General features: G+C 37.6%; 1 protein-coding gene across 1 annotated transcript in view; it reads right to left on the reverse strand.

Moving 5' to 3' along the window:
- Positions 1–407: 407 nt before the first annotated feature.
- LOC141440157 (insulin gene enhancer protein ISL-1-like) overlaps positions 408–19,269 on the reverse strand; it is a 27,899-nt gene continuing 9,037 nt past the window's right edge. Inside the window, 8 exon segments of the mRNA XM_074104620.1 lie at positions 408–515; positions 2,237–2,437; positions 3,096–3,115; positions 3,118–3,257; positions 3,783–3,900; positions 13,100–13,193; positions 13,626–13,693; positions 14,014–14,144. Of these exon segments, the coding sequence (XP_073960721.1) occupies positions 408–515; positions 2,237–2,437; positions 3,096–3,115; positions 3,118–3,257; positions 3,783–3,900; positions 13,100–13,193; positions 13,626–13,693; positions 14,014–14,144 (880 nt within the window).

Below are 19,269 nucleotides of genomic sequence, written 5' to 3' on the forward strand. Positions count from 1 at the left end.
ACTTTCTTCTAGATACGAACGAATATTATCTAAAAAAAATTAAACTTCCCTAGTTTCAATGTCACTTCGTCAATCACCGCAGAAGTCAAGGAAACGAGTGATTTTGAATGTTGCACTTTACCTTGCAGTGAAATTTTATAAAAAAAAATGTTATAGTTGAGAATCTATTACTAATTCTGATTACTTCCTGTGTTTTCCAGTTCATTATAAATTCTGCTCTGACTGAAAACTCAGCATTACTAAATACTATGACGTTGTTGCAACCCGTTAGTCATTTGATATCGGGCAATACACAAAACATCGTAAACAGCGCTGAGGAATACTGAGAGTTGCCAGTAAAAAAGTCAAATTTTTTTCAGTCAGGCAACACTAAATCGCGGGCCCTTTGGGCATTACGTGAGGCGACACTAGGGCGAGGGAGGGAGACTGTCATCACTCTCAAGGTACGTCACGTAATTGTCTTCTCCGTTTGGAGGACGAGGCGGAGGCAGTGAAGGCATGTCGTAGCCGTGCATCTGTGAACAAAAATAAGGAATCTTAGTATTTGCCATCTCTGTCGTGCACGTTACAATCAATACAGTAATCATTAAATTCTTTCAGGGAGGGCTTGAGAAGGATGTGGCTTACACCTTCTTCTTAAACATTTGAGGGGGTCTCTATTGTTTCCAATAAAATTTAAACTCAGATTTTAACAATCCATAACGTTATTCATCATAATTTTTGCAAGTCATATTATCTTAAGTCATAACATTAAACAGTATAAAGTGAAGTTCCGATTTTCGCAGGTCATAATTATTATGTCATAAAATTGGTTAGTTTAAACATTCGATGTCCATATACCATTCCATAATATTAAAGGCAATAAACTAGTTTATAATAATTGTTGTAAGGTCTTTTTTCGCAGGTCATAATGATTGATAGTCACCTGATAAGTTAGTCATAACATTTATCGTCATAATGTTAAATTCAATAAAAACACTCATAATAATTATAAGAATGAATTCAATTATTTATCAGAAAAATGAAAAACATAATATTTTAACTACCGAATGTATACCTAACTGTTGTTGTTCTAAACTTTTTTTATAGGAACATAGAGGATCAAAAATCATTTGTGAACCAATATTATCCGGGCTGCTATAAAAAAAATAACTAACATCTTCTAAACCTAACCTATCCGAGTCGCTTCTGCTGCGAACCGTCTAGCACGCTCGCTTCGCTCGCTCGCACAAATCAAATTGTTTTCAACATAATTTCTATTAGTCATATTATCTAAAGTCGTAGTTAAATTAATTAGCACTTTCAAATGTATGCCTGGAAATGTTTCTGAGTAATTATCTATATGCCTATCAATATTATGGATTTGGTTTCTTAAACCTAGATACTTTAGGCATTAAAACGATATGAGTAACAACCATTAGTACGGTGAAATATATGGCTAAAACTATTTCTGAATAATTATCGTTAGATCTTTGAATGTTATAGTTAATAATGTATGACTTTTGTGATTATAGAATTTAATATTATACGCCATTAATATTAGAGCTAATAAGCATTATACTGAACAAAAATTATGACTAGTGATGTTTATGTTTATAAATTATATGGATATCAATTTCTGACCATCTAAATTCGGAACAAAAAATGTATGGGAAACAAAGGGATCCCCATTTGGGTCCATTCCTTTGTTTTATATTCGCATGTATAATATGTATTATGGTTATATACATATATATATAGTAGTAGTATGTAGTTTATTTATTTATTTATATTGTAGTTGGTTCTGCTACACATTCAAAGGATTATTCGCTGTTATTCTTTTAATTCGTTCTTAATATAACGGATCCAGTATAAAAAAATCGCAGTAGTTTCTGTCCTGACAAAGCAACTAGTGCCAAATATGGAGTATTCCATGATACTCGTATGCGGTGTACTATCGAACAATTTGATTAATGGTAGGTAGGTGTACGCTTTTAATAATCAATCCATACTATACTAATATTATAAATGCGAAAGTGTGTTTGTTTGTGTGTTTATATGTTTGTCCGTCTTTCACGTCAAAACGGTGCGACGGATCAACGTGATTTTGGTATAGGGATAGTTTATGGGCCAGAGAGTGACATAGGCTACTTTTATCCGGAAAAATGAACAGTTTCCGAGGGAACAGCGCGCTATAACTGAACTTCACGCGGGTGAAGCCGCGGGCAAAAGCTAGTTATATTATAAGTATAAGTACCTGGTTAACAAGCTGTTGGAATGCCGCACTGTGGTGCGGCGCGCGGTCTAAGTCCGCGTGGAGGGCGAAGTCCGAGAGCGCCTTCCACGGCGGCTGGTAAGCGGTGACCTCGAGCGCCAAGCTGCCGGCTGGCTCGTGCCGCACCGGGGACCCCGCCACTAGAGGCACGCCCATCGACATATAGCCCATGCGACGGCTTTCCTGCAATTAGGGGTAGTTGATGGACTATGTGTCTACAATATGAGGCATGTAAGTACCGCTATTTTAAGGGTGCGGCTTGGTAGATATAGCAGAATTTGATGTAACTGTAGCATTAAGTAAAAGCTACATTTGCTATAATTCGATTCACTCAAGATGTAAACTTTACAGAATCTTAATACCTTTGAACGAGCATTTCTTGTATATATCAATAATAGTATTGTAGTTGTTAGTAGTAGTATTGTATAATCAGCGCCGCCGGTTGTCGACCGGCAGCATGTGAATGCTGAGCCTGAGCCTATTGCCACATATTTGTAACGTGTCGGTTGTTTTTTATTTTTGTATTTTGTTATGTTCAGTGTTTTTTTTTTTTTTGTGGCAATAAATGTCTTTTTATTTTATTTATTTATTTATTATATTATGTAATTTCGATGTTATTTAGTATGTAGAGGTTGTCGGGGATAAAAATTGATCTGGCTTGTTCTTCTCAGGGAAAACGCTCGTTGAGTTTAGCCCGAGCAAAGCTCGGTCGCCCAGGTACTTATTTTTTAATCATATTTTATATGCTATTTTACTACCATGTCAAATACTAACACTCTTTTCCTTAAGAAATTAAGGTTATTTTAATAATATAAATGTATACCAAAGGATAAATTACCACCTTCTCCTGCTGCATCTGCATTTCAATTGTATAGTTCGTTTCTTATCCTTACAACGCTTGTTTTGAAACCAGACCCTGATGACCCGAGGGCTGAGTCCCGTCATCTCTACCAGTTGCTCCTTCATGAGAGCGTCGGGCCGAGGGTTAGCTGCGTAACAAGTTCTGAAACCAAGAAATAGGTTTTTATGAATATTTCTGAAGACTGTTTTTATTTATTGATTGTGACATTTTATGTAAACAATAATTGGTAAGTCTGGTGCGGATCAATGTCAACAGAAGTCTATTCTTATTTAGTAAAGGTTTATTATTTTAAGTAAATAATAATCAGATAACCATTCATCTAGTCCCAAACTAAGCAAAAAAGGATAACTAAGCAACGGATACACTTAGGTTTTTGTTAAACTAAAAAACCAACATACAGTCATATACATTATTGAACAAGAAGAAAACATTATGAAGCTAAGCAATGGGTGAACTTACTTTTATACTTAGCTAAAATACTAACGTAAATATTATTAAAGATTTAAGACTCGAAAACAAAAGTTCATATTCTTCATACATTATTATGTCCCGATCAGGAATCGAACCCGAAACAATATTCATAGTTAGGTCTCTAAGCAATATGTTTAGGGTGTAGTTACAATTATTTTAAAATTGACTGTATTAAAAATGATAATTAAATTCTACCTAAGCGTATGTAATTGTTTTTCATTTAGGACAGTGCGAACTCTTGTAGGCTTCCCATCAGCAGCAGCGGAGGTGCGCGCCCGGCCGCTCTTGTGGGACCCAGACTCACTGCCAGAGTCTGAAATAACAAACATCAATAAAAGTTATAAAAATATCGACACAAATCCTTCAAAATTAAGTATAAATAAATTGTAAATTTCCCTGAATTGGGGAAACCAATATAAACTTGCAACACTGCAACATGTTACACAATGGCGGGAAAGTCTAATAATAAAATTCCTCTGATAACTTTTTATTAGGGGATTCGCGCTGTCATCGTTCGTACACCATTACCTCTCATATTTCGTTTTCTAGAATTTTTTACCGTACAACGGCAAAACCTACTAGACACTGGCAAAATTGTCCTCCAATGGACAGAGCCATATTTTTCTAAAAATCTAATGTAATCTAATCTAACTTTTTATTACTGCTTTATATTGTAGGATGGTGGTAGGTAATAATAAATAAATATTAGTTATTCAATACAAATAGCTGAAATAATCAATTTCTAATTAACTAAAGCCGTTCTAAGTGACAGAGGGGTCAACCAAAGGGTTGGAGTAATTTGAGTCAGTTTCACACCTAGGCTAATCCCGGCCGGTCAGGGGAACTAAGTCCTTTGTAAATTTGTTATTCGTAGACGTGTCAAGGATTAACTGTATTTTAGTGATTCAGAGCTACAGGATTATGTTTTTGGAGTATTCAGAGCGCGCGCAAGGCGCGTAGTTGGTGTAATTTACTTGCTTATGTACATTATTGTACATACTCAGAGGTCACATGCTAATGGACTTTAAGATTTTGATGAATGCCTTTCAAAAGTACTAAATTAAAATTAAAAACAAACAATAATTATCATTGTCTAGCAGTCTAGACAATAATTTAACCTTGAGGAGCTCCTTTTAGATATCAAATATAAGATTCATTTGATAAGATGTGCATTGATAAACACAACATAATTATATTACGGTTGAGAAAACTGAATCATGTACCAGGGTAATGTTGACATACCATACATCTGCCAAAGAATGATAGCGGATTGATTATGAAAAGGTTCACCCTGGTACGTGATTTAGTTTCCTCGGCTATAATGTAAAATATACCCATGCTACACATAGTTCGTCGTCATCGTATGGACCGAAAAAATATGGAGTAAGTTAGTGGTGAAAGGAAAGGACCCAGGCATGTAAAACTACGATACAATTTCCAGGTTCCTTTCAGATCAAAAACGAGTAAGTACCTATATTAGTTTATACTTTAGAATATAGAACTGGGAAGGTGGTATCTTCCCTGTTTTATAAACTTTTAATGAAATAGAAAAAAAAGAAAACATGTTAAATATCACTTTCTGACAGCCTACTAGCGCCACCTAGTATTATGTCTTCTAAACACATTCCGTCTGTTGTACACCTTGTACGCGTCTTAGTCGGATTATCGAGCATAGATGGCAGTTTTTTTTCAGCTGCTTGGATTGGAAGACGATTTTGAAGCTTTGATTATTATTCATTATATTTATTCACCATAAATTATATGTTTGTAATGAAGATCTTATTTAACATGCAATCAGTAAATGTCTCAATGATTGTGATTGTATATTACGAAATGATTACAAGAGCGATAAAGGTAATAAAAACATTTAATTTCGAAAATAAAGCCACGCTGCGTTTTATGTCAGCCTTGTAATCTAAGGGTTCCGTATTACGACAGAGCAAAACGCCGAAAAAGCTCGTGGGTATTAGTATGGGGCCTTTAATATTATTATTTATTATTTTCTACTTTATGTCTAGCTGTATACCCGTAATATGCAATGTATGAAAATTTCGTAATAAAAATGAACGAAGAGATCCAGTCCTGGGGAACGATATAACTAAGGTTAGGTACCTATTCGAAATTTGAAATTCGACTAATACAGTTTTCTAGCGATACATAAAATTTTACTCCTGTATACTTAATAGTATTTTCAAAAAGTTGTTTTTTTAATTATCTTTCTTAATCTGGCAGCTAAGCTAAAATTGGACTGGGCTGGACACGTCTGTCGCATACACCCACAAAGATGGGTGGGTGCCGGAGAACGGCCAGCGACCAGCGACATCGAGGCAGACCGAGAAGATGTCGGGACGATCTGGACACTTACGCAAATGACTGGCCTGACATTGCGTCAGAACGAGAGTTGTGGAGGTCAAGAGGGGAGACCTTTGCCCAGCAGTGGGACTCTACAGGCTTAAAAAAAAACTGGCTGCACAACTATTTAAGACTGTTTTGCAATAAAAACAAATATGAAAAATATCAATTCCGAATACCATAACTGAAAAACTTAGTGGGGGTTTAGTCTTTTAAAAAATCTGGAAAATCGAAAAATATCTCGAAGCAGGAGAATCTTTTATTAAGGTCATTCTTCTATCTGGGGTAAAATACCTTGAATAATATTAAAACCGTTATAATGCGTTAATGTAAAGTAGTTATTTTACCAAGACGTATTTTTGCTCACAAGTTTATGAACTCGACTGTACTTATGGTATAATGCACTTTACAACTTTTTACAAGTAGGTAGTTATGAAGGAACGAACCCGTTGATACCTTTTTTGAGTGCAGAACCATAATAATCAGTCGAAAAACAATAATTTAGCAAACACTACACTGTCATGTTCTTAATCTAATTGAGTGGGCAATGAAGTGATAATTTTGATATCCACGCTTTCGATAAAATCTAGGTATCTCTTTCAAATATTATCCAAAAGATCTATAAGGAAAACGCTATTTTGAATGAGCCCCGTTATCAATTTAATGCTATTAAGTACCTATAATTAATTAACAAATACTAAATAAAACCAGGTGGAAAATATTTCACAAACAATTCTTTAAAAGGGGACTCGTCCTCAGTTGTATTTTAACTTAAATAATAGATAATAATATATAAAATTGAGAGCCAGTTAGATTGTTACACTATTGTGTGTGTTGTGTGTGAGCGTTGCCATTTTTAACACAGGTTGCGCTGGTAAGTCTGTATGAGAGCATTAGACCAAGCACAACAACTAATAATGCGAATTTCCTACTTTTGAGGACTTTATAGTATGAACTTTTTATAAAAACTGTGTCGTAACGTGCTCCCCCCCCCTACCGCCCTTTAACGCATCGTAACGTTTTACAAGAAAAATTGTGTTAAGTAGGTACTTAATACTTGAACGCTCCCGAATCTACTGCTTTATTATTTTTTGACAGCATAACATCATGAGGCAGCCTGCTCACACTTGCGAAGAAATTCAATGGCGGTGACGTTTCCAATCCGCCCGGATGCGCAACGGCCCAAGCCTCTCATTCTCTCATTCAATATAAATATAAATAAATAAATATCACGGGACAATTCACACCAATTGACTTGGTCCCAAAGTAAGCCTAGCAAAGCTTGTGTTATGGGTACTAAGCAACGGATAAATATAATTATATAGATATAGATACATACTAAAATACATATTAAACATCCAAGACCCGAGAACAAACATTCGTATTTTTCATACAAATATCTGCCCCGACACGGGAATCGAACCCGACCTCAAGCTTCGTAGTCAGGTTCTCTAACCACTAGGCCATCTGGTCGTCAAAATATGATGTAAGTACCTATTCCTGCTGATTAAAAAAAATCTACTACAATATAATAAGTAAGTACTTATATATAATTGGTATTGGCACGTATTGGGCATCGGTATGCGATAACCAGCAGTACCCTTAGTGTAAGTTTTCGGTTACAAAATACGTCTCGATCGCGTTCGCGTTAAAATCTCAATTTGTATGGAAACACGAACATCGCAAACGTTCCGCTAGAGGCGCTGTTCGTGTTTGCATACAAATTGAGAATTTAATGCAAACGCGATCGAGACGTAGGTACTTTGTAACTGAAAACTTACACTAAGGGCACAGGGCTACTACGAAACTCGAAACTTCGTTCGTATCGTACCGTCCCTCTCGCTCTCGTATTAAATAGTATAAGTGTCAGAGGGACCGCACGACACGAACTTCGAGTTTCGAGTTCCGTTGTAGCCCTGCTGGGCCAGGAGGCAAAGCGTTTTTAATAATTAAACAAGTCATTTGTGTCAGAGGGACGCGTCCACGGCGCCGCACACTCGCAATCCCCGATGTGTGTACCGGACTTTATGAATAATGCAGGCAAGCCTTTAAAGCCTCATACCGTGAGTTCTGGCCCTATGCTACGAAGTGCAAAATTCGAATTTCGTATCTTGCCGTCCCTCTGACACTAATATTATTTTGAATAATAATGAGAGGGACGGTACTATACGAACTTCGATTTTCGAAGTAGCACCCCCAGTTCTCATCAGTGGATTGGAGTGAATACTTTTCTAACAAGTGAGTACCTATGTTTATTTGTTTGTTTGTTACACTTTAAATAGGTACTCAACTAGTTTCGTTTTTTAAATTTTAGATTTTTAAAATCATGTCAGCTAGGTACCATCAGCCCAATAAGTGGTCTATCAATTTATAAACAAGTTCCTATCAAATGAATACGTCGTTAAAGTCGAACTGGTGAGCGCGAAAACGGTGGCCCTCATTGACCAGATCGTGCCGGCGATCGAACCCGGGACCTCAAGCTTTGTAGTCAGGATCTCTAACCATTGGGCTATCCCGTCGTCAATTTTGTCGGCTAGCGCCATCTAGCGATATCTACTTACATTACAATTACAACAATGCAGTGAAGGTGAAACGTGTAAAAATAAAATACAAAAATCCTTAAGATTTTTTTTCCAAAGTTCAATAGCTAATTAAGCAAATAAAAGCGTGTCCAAAAAGAACTAGGATCACTAATATCGTCGATAGTTCGGTGGACTGTGGGAATCGGCCGCGGCGAGATGAAAGAGCGGCGGCACGATTGATCGCGATATCGGCAATCAGTGCGCAGGCGGCTTATCGCCACTTGACGCAGGGCTGCCACTTGACGGAAAAAAACTAGAACCCATCAGTGGCGGGCTGAGGTCTTTCGGGTTGTCCAGGACTCGATCAATAGAACATGGAGGTATTTGGAGGCCCCTTCCGCCCCACTGTTAGAGCGCCACTTTACCCAATACCTACCTATTACCTACCTACATATTATATACCTGCATATTACCTACATATTAGTGTCAGCTATTTTGTATGCCTTATGGCGAGCATAGCGATACCACCCAATTTTATGTAACACCTGTTACACTAATAACCTATGTTCACAAATAAGATTTTAAGACACCAGATGGCTAGTGGTTAGAGAACCTGACTACGAAGCTTGAGGTCCCGGGTTCGATTCCCGTGTCGGGGCAGATATTTGTATGAAAAATACGAATGTTTGTTCTCGGGTCTTGGGTGTTTTAATATGTATAAGTATGTATCTATCTATATAATTATATTTATCCGTTGCTTAGTACCATAACACAAGCTTTGCTAAGCTTACTTTGGACTAGGTCAATTGGTGTGAACTGTCCCGTGATATTTATTATTTATTTATTATTTATTTATTAAAAATGATATTGATTGATTGATTGATTCTTTCTGCTAAAGCGCTTATATCTGCAGGCGTATCTTCGTGTTAATGTGGCCTTAAAGGTGTATGGTGCTGGTGCGTGCATTTTTGTTATAGCCGCAAACTTTTAAATTAGTGAAGGCCCTAATAAATATCATTTAATGTTGTTATAAAAAGGAGAACGTTTGCTCAACGAATTCCAATGTCTTTCTAAAACGAAAAACTTTAGGTTGTGTTTACTTAGGGTTATCAGAAATCAGGAAGTTTCTTAACATGTCAAGAATTTTGGTACATTTTTGGCACTTATACATACCCGCGACTCCGTCTGCAACAAATCGTTTATCGCAATCCCGCGGGAACTATGCAATTTTCCGGGGTAAAAACTATCCTATGTTTTTCCCAGGCTCTCAAAGTATTTTCATACCAAACTTCATTTAAATCAGTTTAGCGGTTTAAACGTGAAAAGGTAACAAACAAACAGACAAACGAAACCATAACCTATCCAACAAAAAGCTGGAAAACCCCCGACTTTGTCCCTTCAAAGTTCAATATCTCAAAAACGGCTAAATGCATTTAAATGAAACATGTCTAAGAACCATCGCTAGAAAACCTCCATAGACAGACACACACAAATACACACAGACATACATAGCGGTCAAACTTATAACACCCCTCTTTTTGCGTCGGGGGTGAAAAATGAACACAGAAAGACCAAAGACAAATAAATAAAGGATAGTTTCCGAGTTTTACCGGCATCCCTGACCAACAAATCTGTGGTATCACCAAACCGCACGATAACAAACTAATTACTCGTGTAACGTAATCTCTACCACGCGACACTCATCGACTAATTCATATAGAATTGCCTGGAACTGCGCAGGATTCGTATTTCGCCTTGATTAACTAGAATTCATAGTTCAGTATTTAAAGTAATACTCGTAGTAGGTAGTACAAACACAGCGGCGAATTTAATATCTTCATTTTTTTATTTAGCGAAGTAGAAAAACCGGCCAAGAGTGTGTCGGACACGCTCGAAATAGGGTTCCGTAGCCATTACGAAAAAATTAAGTAATATTTTTCTAAGGATTTCGTATTTTATATGGAATCTTCCAAATTTAGGTATATTTTATACCTTAGGCTGCTTTTTACTCATAAACTACTAATAATTCTCAAGCAAACTTAGCCGTTATAGTTTTCCTTGAAAGTTTGATGTACTTACTATCATCCTGTTTGTTTTTTAATTTTTCCACCCACCGGTTTAGTTTTAGGAGGGGGGGCACGCTCGATTTTAATGAAAATTTGCACTTAAAGTTGAATATTTCGCAAACAAATCACTGAATCGAAAAGTCGTCTTACCTTCCCCTAATGGTTTTAATATACCTATCCAACGATACCCACACTATAGGGTTGGATGAGAAAAAAAACCACCCCCACTTTTCGTCTATGGGAGATACCCTAAAAAAATTTTTTTTTTAATTTTTAATTGTACCATTTTATCGGCATTTTAGGCATATATCCGTGCAAAATTACAACATTCTAGCATTGATAGTCCCTGAGCAAAGCCGCGGACGGACAGATAGACAGACAGACATGGCGAAACTATAAGGGTTCCGTTTTTGCCATTTTGGAACCGGAACCCTAAAAACTCAGGTGCTTTTGAGATAAGACGAAGACTTGAGCCCTGAGCACACTTTTAGATCCACCACAGTTTACATATGGTAGGTAACTATATGCTCGAAAAGTCACGTGCTAAATATAGATTCCAACTTCGCATTATTAAGATACTATTATTACTACTATCTACTATTATCTTACAATCATTTCCTACATAATAATGAAGTTTTGTATTCCTAGTTTGCGGAAGTTCCATACCAACCACTCTAACGGGTTTAAAGTTAATCAATTTAGATGGTGAATTTCTAAAAAAAACTTTTCTTATTCCTTATGTACATAATAACATGAACAGATTCTGTACCTATGTAAAATTCCAGCTTCTAGGACTAGAGAAATATTTGGAATATTTGATTGGGCTGGGCATTGATGAGTCAGTCAATCAGCACTTTTCTTTGTATACAGGTCAGGCCGTGGTGGCCTAGTGGTTAGACCTATCGCCTCTCAATCAGAGGGTCGTGGGTTCAAACCCGGCTCGCACCTCTGAGTTTTCGAAATTCATGTGCGGAATTACATTTGAAATTTACCACGAGCTTTGCGGTGAAGGAAACATCGCGAGGAAACCTGCACAAACCTGCGAAGCAATTCAATGGTGCGTGTGAAGTTCCCAATCCGCACTGGGCCCGCGTGGGAACTATAGCCCAGCCCTCTTGTTCTGAGAGGAGGCCTGTGCCCAGCAGTGGGACGTATATAGGCTGGGATGATGATGATGATACAGGTCAGGTATGTGTTAATTTTATAAAAAGTGTATTAAACTATGTCATATGCACCCCCATTAGATAGCCATGAAAAATATAATAAAAGACAATTTGAAAATAATCTGGTCAGGATCGTATTATCCAATCCGACCCCCCATAAATTATCTATTTTTATTGCACAATAATGGTATTATGTATGTTTGTATGTATGTTTAGACGACCAGATGCCTAGTGGTTAGAGAACCTGACAACGAAGCTTGAGGTCCCGGGTTCGATTCCCGTGTCGGGGCAGATATTTGTATGAAAATACGAATGTTTGTTCTCGGGTCTTGGGTGTTTACTATGTATTTAAGTATGTATCTATCTATATAATTATATTTATCCGTTGCTTAGTACCCATAACACAAGCTTTGCTAAGCTTACTTTGGGACTAGGTCAATCGGTGTGAATTGTCCTGTGATATTTATTTATTTATTTATTATTTATTTATGTGATGTGTTCAGATGGTAGGACCTTGTGCAAGGTCCGTTCGGATTGCTACCACCATCTTGCTCGCTAATCCTGCCGTGAAGCAGCAGTGCTTGCACTGTTGTGTTTCGGCGTTGAGAGTAAGGCAGCCGGTGAAATTACTGGCACTTGAGGTATCCCATCTTAGGCCTCTAGGTTAGCAACGCATCTGCAATCCCCCTGGTGTTGCAGATATCTATGGGCGGTGGTGATCTCTTACCATCAGGAGACCCACTTGCTCGTTTGCCATCCAGTCGAATAAAAAAAAACATAATACATGATCCATTGCCGTGATCTACGTCCCACAGTTGAGACAGTGAGAAGACATATCCTATCTACATGATTACTGGAAGTAATTAAAAAAAAAACATAACTACTTAACTGTTCAGTTTCTTGCTTCGTTTCTTTTCAGTTGTCAGTTCCGGTAGCTCTGCTCTGGTAGAATCAGACATGTAAAGGAGCCCACGGGGCCTATTTTCTAAATATATTTTTATTTTTCACACCAGAAGAGCACCGAAATCACTAATAGCTTCAAGGGAACCCCATACGCGTACAAAAAGGAAGATATGGCACGGTTAAAGATTCTTAATAGTTCGAACTAACCACTCCACTTACCCGTTTACCGATGGATATACCAGTGCAAGTTTTTAGAAAACCTGTTTTATGGCAGACTTTAATTCGCCCGTCTTCGGAGATAGACCTCCTCTCTTATTCTCCACACCTGACGATCCATTGCCAATGCATCCATCCACCTGCCTGCCGGCAGATTTCGTCCCTCCAGCTCATGGGTGATTTCCTTTACTGCGAGTATTTGCGTGGGGTCTCCACTCGAGTGTTCGTCTTGCCAAACCTTTGCAGTAGTTAATGTTTCTTGTAGTTTAGACAAAAAAGGTTCTACTCACCGGACATGGACTCCTGGAGAGGATGCGAATTGTTGTTGCTTAGTGTCGTGTTGTTGTTGCTTTCGGCGCCACTTCCTCCGCTAGTGTTCGCTGTCTGTAAACGGACGCCGTTTTAACCCCGTCCACTTCCTTTACAGGCAATTATTTAGTATTGAAAAGCCAAAGCCAACTAATTTTTAGGCATTGTATTTTTAAATCAAGTATCGTAAGTAAACAAAAGATTACTTTGCTTCAAGTACCTATTCCATTACAAGTTTTTTACTACGTGTTTGAAAATTTTGGAGCACACATCTAACAGAGAAATGGGCCTATACTTATTTGGGGCATCCATTGGTCCACTTTTATGAATAGGAATGACCGTAACCGTCGTCTTCCGTGCGGTAAAGTGCCGGAACCGATGCTAAGGTTAAAGAAAACTGTCATATACAATAACAGGGACTAAAAATAGATTGGAGATACTGGCCTATAGTGTACTAATATTGTTATGCTTTAGTTTGCTAATATAAAGAGCTTACCATATACATACCTTTTCTAGTACATCGTGGTCTTCTCTACAATATAACGCGCCTCCCTCTCTCAACGCAAATTCGTCTCCTGCAAATAACCCAAAAATAAAACTACCTTCTCTTCCTTGAGTTTTCGAAATTCATTTGCGGAATTACATTTGAAATTTACCACGAGATTTACGGTGAAGGAAAACATCGTAAGGAAACCTACAACCTGCGAAGAAATTCAATGGTGTGTGTCATTCTGAGAGGTGGGCTGTGCCCAGCAGTAGGACGTATATTATATGGGCTGAGATGAATATGCGCCACTGCTAGGAAATGGCCTCCCATGTTATTTATTTGATATTTATTTATTTAATCTTTAGTGTGTAGAACTTTAAAGGCTATAATATAGATGGCGCCACTAACCAGGTATGAGTTGCCTCGCGCATGCGCAGCAGCGGAAACAATCAATGTGGTAGATCTTCGTCTTGGCGCGCATCACGAAGTCGTTCTTGCTAAACGATGAGCCGCACTTGTCGCACTTGGTGCCGAATAACCTGTGGGAAGGAGACGGCACGTTTTGATCGAGTCTGTCGTTGCATGGCAGAAGATATATCGATGGACTAAACTAGAAGCATGTATCTGCGACTGCTGTTAGGTACCTACTATCGAATTATTTGAGTCTTGCTTGAACCACCGTAATACTAATATAAGTTTCAAAAGGATCGTGAGTTCGAATCCGGGCTCGCTCCTATCCTCCTCTGAGTTTTTCGAATATCATGTTCGAAACGAAATTTGAAATTTACCACGAGCTTTACGGTGAAAGAAAAACGTGAGGAAACCTGCACAAGCCTGGAAAGCAATATGTGGGTAACATAACGAAGTAATTGTATGGAATTCCCGATCCGCACTTGGTCCACGTGGGAACTACGGCCCAAGCCCTTTCGATCTGAGAGGAGTCGTGCCCAACAGAGGGTCGTATAAAGGCTTGCTCTTAGGCTGGCTGGGCTGATTCGATACCTCCTACGTATACTGGTACAAGTGACAAATTTCAGATTTTTAGTTTTTTGCAATTTTGTCATTAATATTTCCTTATTTACCTACCACAAAAAATTTGGACGGATATTCCTATTAGTTTTGGAAATAAAGTGACGTATATGAATGCATCTAACACCGTTTTGCTAATCGGTACAACGTATACTGAGGCAACCGACATGCACCACTATACGCGGCACCGATATTGTCGCGGGGCCGGGGAAGTCGAGTGTAACTGGCAGTTGCCTCAGTGTACGCGCTAGCCGTCGCTGCGTGCGGACCGTTTAAACTGTTCTACGAGCACATAATTTGATAGTATATATAAAAAAAAACATGTTTTGGTTTGGCAAGACCACAATAGCCGTATTTCTCATAGACAGTCATGGAAACTAAATCCAATGTGAAACCTTTTCGTGATCTATTTCGCTATGATTTCTTTGGCAAATGTATGGGATGTCAACATAACATTGGTAGTACAACGGTTCCACCCCAGTACCAGTACGTGATTCAATTTCCTCGGCTATACCTACATGTACGCGTGCTAGAAATATAACATTGCAGTATTACATTGCATTTTGGTAGTTGAGCATCCCCAAAAAGAAGGCGAAGGCATGCATGCTTTAATTAAAATGAGAACAGTAAATTTCAATATACCTACAGGTTGATAAAAAAAATCCTGTACTATACTGTAACCCATATTAGGGCTACTGATTACTAATACGATATAAGTGGGAAAACATCGAAATTAGAAAGTCTTCTTGCGACTCCACTTCCATACAAAACTTTTTTTTTTCGAATCACAGTATTTTTCTACTTGGATCATATTAGTAATTAGTAGCCCTAATGTGGTTTAAAGTATAGTAAAGGGTTTTAATAACACCCTATACACATTTTTTTATACACAACTAAGAAATGGTACCTGGCTATGTATATGGCGAAAACGGGTAAACCGAATGAAGTTATGGAAGTTCCAAAGACTCAGAAACAGACACAAAATTTAAATCTATTGTCAAGAAGACATTAATATATAAGGCGTATTATTAAAATTAATGATTATATCATGGATAGGGAAATTTGGAAATAATTCCGATCCGCATTGGCGAGTGCTTACTACAAATAGCGAATTGAGAACTGTTTTAAATATGTAGTTGTGTTAAATACTTGTGATGTATAGATATCACTAAAATATGATTGTAAATCTGTTTACAAAATATACCTAGGTTTATTGCCAGACTCTTCTCAACAGAGGTTTTTACGAACCGGTGGTAAATTTTTTGACATTCATAAGTGCTTGTTACAATCTAAATTGAATAAAGATATTTTGACTTAGACTCAATATTTCATGTCAAAGCTTGTCTTAAGCAAAGTGCCAATCAGACTCGCGCACGAAGGGTTCCGTACCATCTATACAACTTGATTAGGATTAGCAAAAAAATGGCAAAAAAAAAACATTTGTTGCATGGGGGCCCCCTTAAATATTTATTATGATCTATTTTTTTGTTATATATATATTATATCGACTACAGTTATACATAATCTGTGAAAATTTCAACTGTCTAACTATCATGGTTCATGAGATACAGCCTGGTGACAGACGGACGGACAGCGAAGTAGTATAAAGTAGTAGGGTTTCCGTTTATACCCTTTGGGTACGGAACCCTGAAGAGGCACAAAAAGCTAAACCGTTATGTGGATACAAATGGGTGCGATGCGATATATGTATCACATGAGGAACCTTTCACAATAAAATATGAGTACACATTTGAACAGGAATACGAATCCATTGAATGTGCTTCCATTAATTTAAAGCACCTTAATACAATTACTTTTCTTAATAAAACCATTTATATTTCAAGTGAGGATTTTTATAAAGGTATATTTCTGTATTTTGTATAGCACGTTTAAAACATTACTAGCGGTATATTGGTACAAGTGGCATGCTGATGTTAGCGTATAATGATGCAAGTGATAAAAACGTTTATAAATCAATAGATGAAGGTAAAAGAGCATCTGTTTTATTGTTCATTGCAAGCCATATAAGTATTTCATCTAAAAATTCATATACAATATAAAAATATCGTTAGATCAGTAATCTACGCATTACGCCGTATACTGGAGCAAGTGGTAATTAGCTCAGTATACCGCACAACTACAAGATGTAAAATACGCGTATAGTAGTGTATCTGCAATTTTCTCAAAAACTATAAGAAATTTCAAAATTCCATGAATACAGGTAGAAAGCAAATATTTTCTTTGGAACCAATGCAAAATTTTGAAAAGTTATATCATTAAATGAGAAAGTTACAGGTTTTGGAACCTTTGAACAGCTCTCCTGTAAATTTATGATTATGCACTTGTACCAGTATACGTAGGAGGTGTCGATATGTTCTTGAAATAATGAAATTTCCTCATATCTCGCGATAGCAATAAGCCCATAGCTATAAGGCCGTCTATTGCTAACCTTGTAGTTAATGTAACATCAGCCAAATAAGTGTTCTATCAATTTTTAAACAAGTTCCTATCAAATGGATATGTCGCTAAAGTCGAACTTCCAAGTTGACAGACACGTCTATTGGCATTATTGTTTTATGACATGCAAACGATTTCGAAAACACAAACCAGAAAAAGAGACCAGCGCTGGGAATCGAACCCAGGTCCTCGGCATTCCGTGCTACGTGCTATACCCAGCGCTGTTCACTTTTTCTGGTTTTTCTGTGCATCTATGTTTCAGTTTGTATTTTCGATGTGGATTTTACGGGATGACCGTAAAAGTAACAAAATTTGGAATTGGTGTAAAAAATACAAAAATACTCCAAAAACCAATCTTAATGCATACGATTATCCACTTCAGGGTGGTAGACCACATATTTGGCCGATGGTACCTGTTTTCTGTATCGCCTACTATTTCTGGTGTAGGTACAATAAAGATTCATTGTATTGTATTGTATCCCCACTACTTTTTTTACCCTCTTTTACTTAATAAAATGGTCCCAAATCTTTTTGTCTTTAGATCCCAGCATAGTCTAGACGGCTCCTACCGCCCTGAATTCAAACTGCCTCGAACCCACCCCACACCTAGTGTATTCAGTGAGTAAGGAACCCCAAAACCTCTAAGCACATTTTGAGCCGAGGTTATTGACCGGCACTTAGCGAATGAGGCGCGCCCCTGGCAATCTGACTAAAAGCATTGCTAGGGTTGTACATAGGGAGTGTTGGAGCGACTAGGCATATAATATTTGGCGCTATTTCATTGAAGTGAAATGATAGGTGATAATAGGTGACATTACAATACGTTATTTGAGAAATCCTGAATTAGCCATCATTCTGTATATTATTATTATCCCAGTAATATTATAAATGTGAAAGTTTGTAAGTCTGTTTGTTTGTTTGTTACTTTATCACGTCTAAGCCGCTGAACCGATTCAGCTAAATAAATAAATATCATGGGACACCTGACACCAAATTTACCTAGTCCCAAACTAAGCAAAGCTTGTACTATGGTTACTAGGCAACGGAAAAACATACTTATATACATATTAAATATCCAAGACCCGAGAACATACATTCGTTTTATTCATACAAATATCCGGGAATCGAACCCGGTACCTCAAGCTTCGTAATCAGGTTCTCTAACCACTTGGCCATCCGGTTATCTAAGATGAAATTCGGTATAGGTACAGATAGTTTGTGTCCCGGGGAAGGACATAGGATAGTTTTTATCCCAGAAAATTGCGTAGTTCCCGCGGGATAGCGATAAATGTATTCTGCGCGACGGAGTCGTGGGATAAACAGACAATTTTTAGTGGAAAGAAAAATTAATTCTGTTGAAAATTTATTTTTTTCACCTAACCTAACCTTAGGTTACAATACAATTAATGTAACCTAAGATTAGGTTTCTTCTTCTTCTCTTTTAAAATATAGCTTTTCTGTCCTAATTAATAGGACAATTTCGCCAGTGTCAAGGTACTCTCTTTGAGAGGGATGTTGTACGGTGATTGTAGCTTTTGCAACTTGATAGTAAAATTGTGGAGACAACTTGCGCATTAAAAAATGTCAGACACGTGAGCAATATAGAATTTTGTGATCACTGTTCATAAAGCATAAAACACTATCAAAATTATACTTCAACTAGCCAAAGAAACAGAAATAGCAAAATTAGATATTGTCTACATCCGCCATGTTCGAATGCTACAAATTGAATCCTAAGATAAGGTTTCATTTAATACCTAATCTGATTCACTGAATAAACTGACTCTCACAATTACAAAAAGACCTGAATATCACCTAGTTTTATAGTTTTCTAACAAAACTATAGCGACCAGCGAGTGATGCTCCAGCGAGTGGTTCGGATACCAACGTTCTCAGAGAGGCTATGATAGGTAATTTGAACCGAACTCTTCAGGCAGTGTCTGATTGGGGCGAAGCCAATTTAGTCGGTTTCAATGCTCTAAAACCCAGGCGTGTTTATTTTCGGCAAAACGTAGTGCATTTAATCTAACTCCAACCTTCCGAGGTCTGCCTGTACCAATATCTGACCACCTTCAGCTCCTTGGTTTGAACTCTCAGCTAAACTGAACTTTGGGAGTTACATCGAATCTTGGCAAAAACCGCTGCGAAAAAGCTTGGTATCCTGTCCAAGGTAGGCGA

Source organism: Choristoneura fumiferana, chromosome 22 (assembly GCF_025370935.1).
Source record: "Choristoneura fumiferana chromosome 22, NRCan_CFum_1, whole genome shotgun sequence".
Classification (NCBI taxonomy): Eukaryota; Metazoa; Arthropoda; class Insecta; order Lepidoptera; family Tortricidae; genus Choristoneura; species Choristoneura fumiferana.